At 51.8% G+C, this 12,044-nt stretch overlaps 1 protein-coding gene across 2 annotated transcripts in view; it reads right to left on the bottom strand.

Moving 5' to 3' along the window:
- The window catches only part of LOC144754193 (E3 ubiquitin-protein ligase TRIM39-like), an 81,473-nt gene extending 70,738 nt beyond the window's left edge, over positions 1 to 10,735 (bottom strand). For both annotated transcript variants that reach the window (XM_078641776.1, XM_078641777.1), the window contains exon 1: positions 10,209 to 10,735. In XM_078641776.1, coding sequence (XP_078497902.1) covers positions 10,209 to 10,634 — 426 coding nt within the window. In that variant the 5' untranslated portion in view covers positions 10,635 to 10,735. The remainder of the gene's footprint in view (positions 1 to 10,208) is intronic.
- Positions 10,736 to 12,044: the final 1,309 nt, after the last annotated feature.

Below are 12,044 nucleotides of genomic sequence, written 5' to 3'. Positions count from 1 at the left end.
CCACAGTGCTCGCAGCGCCAAGTTCAATGAGTTGTGTAATACGAACTTGCCTCGCAGCACATCATTGTCAAATGGTGCTAATTGTCTGTTGTGATATGTCTCCCGGTGTCTGTATCCCCGCTTCCATCGAGGCAGAGCGTTCTGCTGCAGTGATGGCACTGTGTCTTCTTGGCATATCCTGTATCAGTAGAGAAGGCGCATATGAGATAATGCAGTTTGTGAGGTGCAAGCTGCGGTGGAAGCAGCTATGGGCTTCTGCTAACATCTACTGGCTGGTAGCCCCTGCAACCGTTTTGAACTGGGCTATGCACAGGGACACCAACTGTGCCCCCTGTGCAGACTTCAAAGCACTCTCAGAGTGCACCCACCCAGCCCCAATTCACTAAAGCCTGTCTGAGAGGTGGTTACACCTCCTTGGGACAGGAAACCTATTGTCCAGGCCTCCCCTGCCAGAGTTTCGGCCAGCAGCAGGAGGCCAGACTCGTGTTTGTGGCTGCAGCATCCATTTTGTGATGCCAGGGCTCTTTAAAACTGTTACAGCGTAGACCGGTGTGTACATGTCTCTCCCTCTAGAAGGGTGGAATTCTACCCCCGCCGCCAGGACTGGCGGGGGGTAGTATTTCAAAGTGTTTGATACCAAACACGACATGTTTCCGTGCAGCCATCCCAAAGTTAGCATTTACAGCGAGGATATAATGCACTTAACCGAGCACTCCCTCCTCCAAAGACCACACATGAGAACTCATTCTATCAGCATCTCCTCATATCTGCTGCTGGACTCCTAGAGACCTTGACTGGACCGAGCACTCACTCCTCCAAAGACCACACATGAGAACTCATTCAATCAGCATCTCCTCATATCTGCTGGACTCCTACAGACCTCGCTGGACTGAGCACTCCCTCCTCCAAAGACCGCACACGAGAACTCATTCTATCAGCATCTCCTAATATCTGCTGCTGGACTCCTACAGACCTCGACTGGACCGAGCACTCCCTCCTCCAAAGACCACACATGAGAACTCATTCAATCAGCATCTCCTCATATCTGCTGGACTCCTACAGACCTCGCTGGACTGAGCACTCCCTCCTCCAAAGACCGCACACGAGAACTCATTCTATCAGTGTTAGAACCGGCTATTTCTGGTAGGCTAAGGCTGACGCCAAAGCCAGGCAGAAACCACCATTCTAGTCAGGGTAAGGAAGTCACACGCCAAGGTAACCCCTGCTCACCCTCTAGGTAGCTTGGCACGAGCAGTCTAGGCTAAACTCGGAGGCGATGTGTAAAGCATTTGCGCCAGCGCACAACAGCAACAACATACTAGGCACACCACAAAAGAAACTCCACACAAGGTTATATTAAAATAACTTTTGTATTGTCAAAACATATCAGATAGAAATCACCCATGTACATTGTGCCAACTGGCACGGCAATATTCACAAGGGATTATTTACAAGACAGGGCCACATGGGGCACTGTCAGAATCAACACTTTGCAGATATAGAAATACTTGTCAGAAATTAGAATAAAAGTATATAAAATCACTGTAACACAAAGTAACAGTTATAGATCACATCCAGTAACTACTGGGAACAGGTAAGTACCACCTACGCAACCCTAACCCCTTAGGAGACTGCCACGCAGGGGACCAGGTCCTCACTAGGACCACCTGTACTAAAAAGAACAACCACCTAAGTATCACACAGCATTTAGGGGTCTAAGCAAGAACACATTACCCATGATGTATGAAACACATTCCGAGGAGTAGTAAAGGAAAACCACCTAAGTATCACACAGCGTTTAGGGGCCTAAGAGAGAACACATTACCCATGATGCATAAATATACATTCAGAGGAGTAGTAAAGAGAAACACATAATGTATAAACCTACACATTCAGCGGTGTTAAGAATAAAGCACATGATGCAATAAAAATACTTTCAGAGGTATCATAACAATGCAGTAGCGCAAAAGTCACATGATGTCTAAAAACATTCAGAGGTGCAGGAATAAAACATGATGCAAGGAAATACATTCAGAGGTGCGATAACCATACAATTGCGCAAAAACTCACATAAGCCACTACCTGTGGCAGTCCCTAGGCCAACTGGCCTTGTAGGGGCTAGAACGCCCTGAGTCTCAATGTCAGGGGCCTAAACGATGCAGGTGCCCACTACTTGCTGGGCACCTCGGAACACTCACAAGGGCCTAAACGCTGCAGCTGGCACTAAGTGCTGCGCAGCTGTGACTGGCCGGGCACCTCTGTGCCATCTCTATCCCTCTCAGGGACTCACTCTCCATCTTGCGCCTAAACGGTGCAGCTGCCCACTAATTGCTGGGCAGCTGGAGAATCCTGACAAACTGTGGCAGGGCCTTCAGTAGCCCCTCTGGCTAATTGCGCCACAGCGGGGGGAGCCACACAGGCTCGGCATCAAGTCCTCTCTCTGGAGCCCTCGGGCTCCTCAACAAAATACCCCCCCTGAACCTAGCAGGCTCTTAACACAGTTAAGGGGTCGTTGGAGCCACACAGGCTCTGGCATTACACGTGCCCAACGTTGGAGCCACACGGGCTCTGGGCATCCCATGCCCCATATGCGGGAGCCACTCAGGCTCTGCGGGCAATGCCCCCATGTTGGAGCCACACAGGCTCTCTGCACAATGATGCCCCCACGTTGGAGCCTGTCAGGGCTCTAAATTGCAAATGCCCTTGAAGAGCCTCGTGGGCTCTAGCCAACGTTGGGGCGACCCACTGCCATCCGGGGCCGCCCTAGATGCACCAAAGTTAATTATGCCCCTACGAGCCTCTCTGGGCTCACAAAACAAGATGAGGCCCCTTGAGCCTCTCTGGGCTCGCAAAACACGTGGGGGCGACCCACTGCCAACCGGGGCCTCCCTTGAAGCCCTCGTGGCTTCACACTGCCCAGGAGCGCGAACTCGCGCCACTGGGGGGCGGGGGGGCGACACCGACAATGTGTCCTGGCGCCCCTCCCTTCTCCTCTGTCCCATTCTACCCGGCCAAGCCCAGACTCACCGGGACTCCGACGCGGGACGCCAGCCTCCTCTCTCTCTCCGGGGCTCCCTCAGCACACGGGAGCCCCAGCCAGGCGGCGCTTCCTCCTCTCTTCTTCTGGGCAGCGCGGGGCTCCTCTTCCACCACGGGGCCCGCCTGCACGCTCAGCTGCTCTCTGCCCCTCTCCTTCTCTCGGCGGCGGGCATCTCCGGTTTCCCTCTCCTCACGGGGGACCGGAAGGAAACATCCTGGCTTCCCTCTCTCGGGGCTCCCTCGTGGTCACGGGAGCCCCACAGCGGCCACCGCCATCTTCCCTTCTCCTTCCCCGGGACGCAAAACTTCTCTTTTCCCCCGGGCTGCGGGGCGGGACTTGCGGCCGGCCGCGCTGGGATTGGCCGGCCGGCCAACCACTTCCGGGTCGCTGCGGGCAGCGCAGCGGCCCTTCTCCTTAGGCAGGCAGGCGGGGAATCACGACCCGAGGGGTGGCACCCTCGATAAAAACCATAAAAAAATAACAGCGCTATTAAGCGCTTGGGGGCCAAGTAGCGCTCTAAGTACACATAAAGCGCTCTCCAGCGCTTGGGGGCAATAAAGCGCTCCACAGCGCTAGAAAGTAGGCAGAGCGCTCCCAAGCGCTAGGAAAGGCAAAAACAGAAGGTTCAAGCTAAATTAAAGCGCTCCCAGGTGCTAAGGACAGATAAGGTTCCAACAAAGTCCTGGGGGGATAAGAAGAAGGTCCAAAGGATCACAGGCAAAGCAAAGTCCCCCATCCTTCCAGGACAGGCAGAGGGGTCCCTAGAAGTCCTCCAGGCATCCAGGGACTGGGCAGCGCCCGCCCCTGGTAGATTCAAGTCAGAAACAAGAACAAGAACCTTTTGGAAGGGGACACAGCCCCTTCTTATACACAGAAAAGTCTTTGAAGTCCTTTGAAGTCTTTGTGTAAGCGGGCCCTGAGCCCTGGGTGTTTCTGGTTTCCCTCTCCTGTCAGCCTCAGGTCAGAGATGACAGTGGGCCATCAGGAGGGAGAGCCAGCATGGTGGTCCGGCAGACACAGCCCGGCACCACCAGACGCTATCTCCTCCCGCTTCCCTGACAGATGTGGCCTTTCATCCACGGCTGAATCCGACCCCCTCCTCCGGGGCCCTGCAGACCCTGTCCTACTCAAACCAGACAGTCAATCCACCAGCAGGCCCAGGCACTCCTGGGCCAGGCTCACCAGCCAATCACGGGCCAGCAGACTCACTACACAAATATGCCAACTTCTAAAAGTGGCGCTTCTAGACTAGACACAACCATGCCGTATATACCATTATGCAGCATTCATTCTCACGAGTTCACACATATCAAACTCGACCCTGCACTCCCCACACATCAGGAACTACCATGGGCATACATATTCCCCATTCATTCCTATGGGAGGGCAGGTCACTCACCACACATACACAGAGAGCACACGCACTTTACACTGTACCACAGTGAAAAGTGCGCAGAGGCCTAAAATCACCAACCCAGGTTCCAGAAACAGGCTAGGAAAAATCAAAAAGTCTCGGGGTGAACCTGCCCAAAGAACCGGGTCCAACAATCAGCATCTCCTCATATCTGCTGCTGGACTCCTACAGATCTCGAAAGCACCGAGCACTCCCACCTCCAAAGACCACACACGAGAACTCACTCTATCAGCATCTCCTCATATCTGCTGCTGGACTCCTACAGACCTCGCTGGACCGAGCACTCCCTCCTCCAAAGACCACACATGAGAACTCATTCTATCAGCATCTCCTCATATCTGCTGCTGGACTCCTAGAGACCGACTGGACCGAGCACTCCCTCCTCCAAAGACCACACACGAGAACTCATTCTATCAGCATCTCCTCATCTCTGCTGGACTCCTACAGACATCTCTGGACCGAGCACTCCCTCCTCCAAAGACCACACACGAGAACTCTTTCTATCAGCATCTCCTCATATCTGCTGCTGGACTCCTACAGACCTCGACTGGACCGAGCACTCCCTCCTCCAAAGACCACACACGAGAACTCATTCTATCAGCATCTCCTCATATCTGCTGCAGGATTCCTACAGACCTCGCTGGACCGAGAACTCCCCCCTCCAAAGACCACACACGAGAACTCATTCTATCAGCATCTCTTCATCTCTGCTGCTGGACTCCTAGAGACCTCGACTGGACCGAGCACTTCCTCCTCCAAAGACCGCACACGAGAACTCATTCTATCAGGATCTCCTCATATCTGCTGGACTCCTACAGACCTCGACTGGACTGAGCACTCCCTCCTCCAAAGACCACAAACAAGAACTCATTCTATCCGCATCTCCTCATATCTGCTGCTGGACTCCTACTGACCGCAGCTGGACTGAGCACTCCCTCCTCCAAAGACCGCACACGAGAACTCATTCTACCAGCATCTCCTCATCTCTGCTGGACTCCTACAGACCTAGCTGGACCGAGCACTCCCTCCTCCAAAGACTACACTCAGAACTCATTCTAACATCATCTCCTCATCTCTGCTGGACTCCTACAGACCTCGCTGGACGGAGCACTCCCTCCTCCAAAGACCGCACATGAGAACTCATTCTACCAGCATCTCCTCATCTCTGCTGGACTCCTACAGACCTAGCTGGACCGAGCACTCCCTCCTCCAAAGACTACACTCAGAACTCATTCTAACATCATCTCCTCATCTCTGCTGGACTCCTACAGACCTCGCTGGACGGAGCACTCCCTCCTCCAAAGACCGCACATGAGAACTCATTCTACCAGCATCTCCTCATATCTGCTGCTGGACTCCTAATGACCGATGCTGGACCGAGCACTCCCTCCTCCAAAGACCACACATGAGAACTCATTCTATCCGCATCTCCTCATATCTGCTAGACTCCTAGAGACCTGGACTGGACCGAGCACTCCCTCCTCCAAAGACCGCACATGAGAACTCATTCTACCAGCATCTCCTCGTATCTGCTGCTGTACTCCTAATGACCGTGGCTGGACGGAGCACTCCCTCCACCAAAAGACCGCACATGAGAACTCATTCTACCAGCATCTCCTCATATCGGCTGCTGGACTCCTAATGACCGCGTCTGGACCGAGCACTCCCTCCTCCAAAGACCACACATGAGAACTCATTCTACCAGCATCTCCTCATATCTGCTGCTGGACTCCTACAGACCTCGCTGGACTGAGCACTCCATCTTTCAAAGACCACACATTGGAACTCATTCTATCAGCACCTCCTCATATCTGCTGCTGGACTCCTGCAGACCTCGCTGGACCGAGCACTCCTTCCTCCAAAGATCACACACGAGAACTCATTCTATCAGCATCTCCTCATATCTGCTGCTACACTCCTACTGACCTCGCTGGACCGAGCACTCCGTCCTCCAAAGACCACACACGAGAACTCATTCTATCAGCATCTCCTCATCTCTGCTGCTGGACTCCTAGAGACCTCGACTGGACCGAGCACTCCCTCCTCCAAAGACTACACTCAGAACTCATTCTAACAGTATCTCCTCATCTCTGCTGGACTCCTACGGACCTCGCTGGACCGAGCACTCCCTCCTCCAAAGACCGCACATGAGAACTCATTCTATCAGCATCTCCTCATATCTGCTGCTGGACTCCTAGAGACCGACTGGACCGAGCACTCCCTCCTCCAAAGACCACAAACGAGAACTCATTCTATGAGCATCTCCTCATCTCTGCTGGACTCCTACAGAAATCTCTGGACCGAGCACTCCCTCCTCCAAAGACCACACACAAGAACTCATTCTATCAGCATCTCCTCATATCTGCTGCAGGACTCCTACAGACCTCGCTGGACCGAGAACTCCCCCCTCCAAAGACCACACACGAGAACTCATTCTATCAGCATCTCCTCATATATGCTGGACTCCTACAGACCTCGACTGGACTGAGCACTCCCTCCTCCAAAGACCACAAACAAGAACTCATTCTATCCGCATCTCCTCATATCTGCTGCTGGACTCCTACTGACCGCAGCTGGACTGAGCACTCCCTCCTCCAAAGACCGCACACGAGAACTCATTCTACCAGCATCTCCTCATATCTGCAGCTGGACTCCTACTGATCTCGACTGCACTGAGCACTCCCTCCTCCAAAGACCGCACACGACAACTCATTCTATCAGCATCTCCTCATATCTGCTGCTACACTCCTACTGACCTTGCACTCCCTCCTCCAAAGACCACACATGAGAACTCATTCTACCAGCATCTCCTCATCTCTGGACTCCTAGAGACCTCGACTGGACCGAGCACTCCCTCCTCCAAAGACCGCACACGAGAACTCATTCTACCAGCATCTCCTCATCTCTGCTGGACTCCTACAGACCTAGCTGGACCGAGCACTCCCTCCTCCAAAGACTACACTCAGAACTCATTCTAACAGCATTTCCTCATCTCTGCTGGGCTCCTACAGACCTCGCTGGACCGAGCACTCCCTCCTCCAAAGACCGCACATGAGAACTCATTCTATCAGCATTTCCTCATATCTGCTGGACTCCCACAGACATCTCTGGACCGAGCACTCCCTCCTCCAAAGACCACACACGAGAACTCATTCTATCAGCATCTCCTCACATCTGCTGGACTCCTAGAGACCTGGACTGGACCGAGCACTCCCTCCTCCAAAGACCGCACATGAGAACCCATTCTACCAGCATCTCCTCATATCTGCTGCTGGACTCCTAATGACCGCGGCTGGACAGAGCACTCCCTCCTCCAAAGACCGCACATGAGAACTCATTCTACCAGCATCTCCTCGTATCTGCTGCTGGACTCCTAATGACCGCGGCTGGACGGAGCCCTCCCTCCTCCAAAGACCGCTCACGAGAACTCATTCTACCAGCATCTCCTCATCTCTGCTGCTGGACTCCTACAGACCTCGCTGGACCGAGCACTCCCTCCTCCAAAGACCACACATGAGAACTCATTCAATCAGCATCTCCTCATCTCTGCTGCTAGACTCCTACAGACCTCGACTGGACCGAGCACTCCCTCCTCCAAAGACCACACGAGAACTCATTCTATCCGCATCTCCTCATCTCTGCTGCTGGACTCCTACAGACCTCGACTGGACCGAGCACTCCCTCCTCCAAAGACCGCACACGAGAACTCATTCTATCAGCATCTCCTGAGATCTGCCGCTGGACTCCTACTGATCTCGACTGCACTGAGCACTCCCTCCTCCAAAGACTACACTCAGAACTCATTCTAACAGCATCTCCTCATCTCTGCTGGACTCCTACAGACCTCGCTGGACCGAGCACTCCCTCCTCCAAAGACCGCACACGAGAACTCATTCTATCAGCATCTCCTCATATCTGCTGCAGGACTCCTACAGACCTCGACTGGACCGAGCACTCCCTCCTCCAAAGACCGCACACGAGAACTCCTTCTATCAGCATCTCCTCATATCTGCTGCTGGACTCCTAGAGACCTCGACTGCACTGAGCACTCCCTCCTCCAAAGACCGCACACGAAAACTCATTCTATCAGCATCTCTTCATCTCTGCTGCTGGACTCCTAAAGACCTCGACTGGACCGAGCACTTCCTCCTCCAAAGACCGCACACGAGAACTCATTCCATCAGCATCTCCTCATCTCTGCTGCTGGACTCCTACAGACCTCGACTGGACTGAGCACTCCCTCCTCCAAAGACCGCACATGAGAACTCATTCTACCAGCATCTCCTCGTATCTGCTGCTGGACACCTAATGACCGCGGCTGGACGGAGCACTCCCTCCTCCAAAGACCGCACATAAGAACTCATTCTACCAGCATCTCCTCGTATCTGCTGCTGGACTCCTACAGACCTCGACTGGACCGAGCACTCCCACCTTCAAAGACCGTACACGAGAACTCATTCTATCCGCATCTCCTCATCTCTGCTGCTGGGCTCCTACAGACCGACCACATTCCCACCCCCTTCACCATCGAATATTCTACACCTCAACATCAAGCACAACTGAAAAGAGGAAAAATAACCTTCCATCAAAGACAACCATCCGAAAAAAATTCAAGAACTTTACCAGATTCAGCCCACCACAGATGTCAGAGCTTAACAAAAACAAGTGTACCATATGAAAACAGGAGAAGTTCAAACTCCCCGCTGACCTGACCCTACTAAACACTAACTCTAACCACAGCTAAAGCCTTTTACTAGAAAACCACCACCAGAGAGGTAACCATTTTTTTAAAAGTTTTTTCGTGCTTCTTGATGTTTATCTGCCTGTAAAGCGCTCCGATACTCCCGGGTCCAGTAGCGCTATATAAAACCTTCGAAATAAATCAATAACCATCAGAAGCAAAGCCCTCTCCAAGGCTGTCAAACATTGAACCAACACTCTGCCGGAACCCACAGTCAATACATCAGTAGACAAATGAAATGACATCAACATCTTCACCGCCACTAGGTAGCCCGCAGGTTTGTTGTGATCCCTGAATGCCCACAGACACATCTTGTGCTCTTCTGCAGCCTTTTCTATGAGGCCAATAGTGCACAACCAGTGATCCCTGAAAGCTGGCATATGTACCTTGTATTCCTCTGTGGGGCTCAGAGTATCTTCACTTGTGAACCCTGAGCACCCACATACATACTGTGTGCTCTTGGGCACCCTTCTCTACGAGACCTGTATGGTGACATTTGAAGCCCTTAACACCCGAACCTATACTTTGTATCCTCTTAAAGACTTAACTGGTGTCCTCCCTTGTGAACCCTGACACCCACATAAATACCTTGTGCTCCTCTGCAGCTTCTTTCTCTGTGGTACACGTGTACCTTGTGCAGCCTTCTCTCGGGGCCCTCAGGGTGCACTATGAACTGTACGCAGCCACACAGCTAATGCTCTTCAGCAGCCTCCTATGGAGCCACAGGCTGTCTTGCGTCCCTCAAAATCGACAAAGATGACTTGTTCTGTCCTGGAGCCTCCTCTATGGGACACACAGGGTGACTTGTGACTCAGAGCACTCACTCGCAGCTTGTGCTCCTCGGCAGCCCCTGGATGTGGAGCACCAAGTGACTTTGTGATCCCTGAATTTTTCAGAGATGCGCTGTGCTCTTCTCTTGTTGTTCCAGAACACACACACCTTGTACTCCTGGGCAGGTTCAACAGTGAAGCACACTGTGTGACTTTATGGACCCTTATTACGGCCAGACTCACCTTGTGCTCCTCTGCAGCCTTCTCTTCAGGGCTTGTTGTGTCCGTTTCATGCTCCTCGGACTCTTGGCAGGCCGAAGGTATCATCCCCTGATCCTCTGCACAGGACAGCTTCCGTTTCTCTCCATGTTTCTCGCACAGATTCTCCTCCGGGGGCCTCACGGGGAGCATTGGGAGCATTTGAAGCTGTTTTAACATTTCCACCATGTTCCCCAGTTGTCTGTTGGGTCTGAGGTTTCTCTCAGAAATGATTTCTCTGCACTGTGGACAGGGAAAGTTTTCATCTCTCTCCTCCCAGCTCTGAGTGACGCAGGAGCGGCAGAAGTTGTGTCCACAATCGATGATCATCACCGGATCAGTAAAATACTCCAAACAGATGGAACAAGTGGCCTCTTTCTGGAGGTTCCCGAGCTGAGCTGCTGCCGCCATGATGCAGAAATACCGGAAGTGAAGGTCAGTTTCAGTTTCTCTGTGCGTGCAGTGGCTGTGTCTGTGCGTCTGCGCCCCTCACGTGTGCGCCGAGACTTCCGGGTTCATGTTTACACCCACAGAGCAGGAGGACTGACTCCTCCCCGCAGCCTGCGCTTTGACTACAAGTTTGCCTCCCTCCCTTCTCAGTTGAACTATCGGTCACGTGGTTTTGTTGTCAGAATCTGTAAGTGAATATTATTTTCTGTAAAATCATGTGCATTATTTTTAACACGTCCATTCTGGGTCTGTTTATTATAATATTATTTAGAAATGTTTTTAATTTGCTCTTATTATTTTCTGTAAAATCATGTGCATTATTTTTAACACGTCCATTCTGGGTCTGTTTATTATAATATTATTTAGAAATGTTTTTAATTTGCTCCAAAACATTTTTGAACCAATTTCTTCCTGTATTCTCCTCTTTTCACTCTTTGTGTCAAATGCTGTAAAGCACCAACTTTTGCTGCTTTTCTCAATATTGCTACTAGCCCTGCATACAAATACTGACCGGTCCGGTAAATACTGGCAGGTGACAACCCCACCAGGACTTTGTAAAGGGAAGGATTACTTGTTGTTTGTTGCAGAGTTTTATATAGCGCGAACTAGACCCAACCGAATCAGGTATCAGAGCGCTTTACATAGCACCAGTTACGTTACATGAGGACGGACACACATTCATTTTAGGCAGGGGGAGATTAAGTGATTTGCCCAGAATCACAGGAGGTGTTGGCATCGAACCCAGGTCCGAGGTCGAGCGCCCTAGCCGTTGTTTTGTGTGTAAGGCAAGGTTGTACTGTTGCCTTCGATTACCTGTTCTCTGTGTGTGGGAAGCTTGCACTACTGTTACCCTGATGTACCTGTTCTGTGTGTGAGAGAAGTTTGCACCTCTGATGCCTCCACTGTACCTGTGTTCTCTGTGTGAAGGATGCTCGCTGCTGCCTGCGCTGTACCTCTTGAGTGTGTGGGGGAAGCTTGCACTACTGCTACACTGATGTACCTGTTCTGTGTGTGTGAGAAGCCTGCACTACTGCTACTGTGATGTACCTGGTGTGTGTGTGTGTGTGTGGGGTGCTTGCAGTGCTGATGTCGCCGCTGTACCTGTTCTCTGTTTGAAGGATGCATGCAACGCTGTTGTAATTAACCAGCTATGGAACATCCCGCAACAGAGAACCAACTTAACAGCAGTTCTATCAAAAGTTGGACAACTTCTTATAGAGGATCTTGAACATCTTATGTTGCGTGCAGCAAATGGCAGAATTACAGGTGATATACCTCATGCATTCACCCATCAATCTTCAAAAAAAAGTTCAACGCTGGACTATACTTTGGTATCCCTAACTCTCTTTAAAGAAATCTTCTCATTCAGCA

Source organism: Lissotriton helveticus, chromosome 5_1 (assembly GCF_964261635.1).
Source record: "Lissotriton helveticus chromosome 5_1, aLisHel1.1, whole genome shotgun sequence".
In the NCBI taxonomy this organism is placed as follows: domain Eukaryota; kingdom Metazoa; phylum Chordata; class Amphibia; order Caudata; family Salamandridae; genus Lissotriton; species Lissotriton helveticus.
The sequence above is the reverse complement of the archived record's forward strand: the minus strand, read 5'-3'. Positions and strand labels throughout refer to the sequence as shown.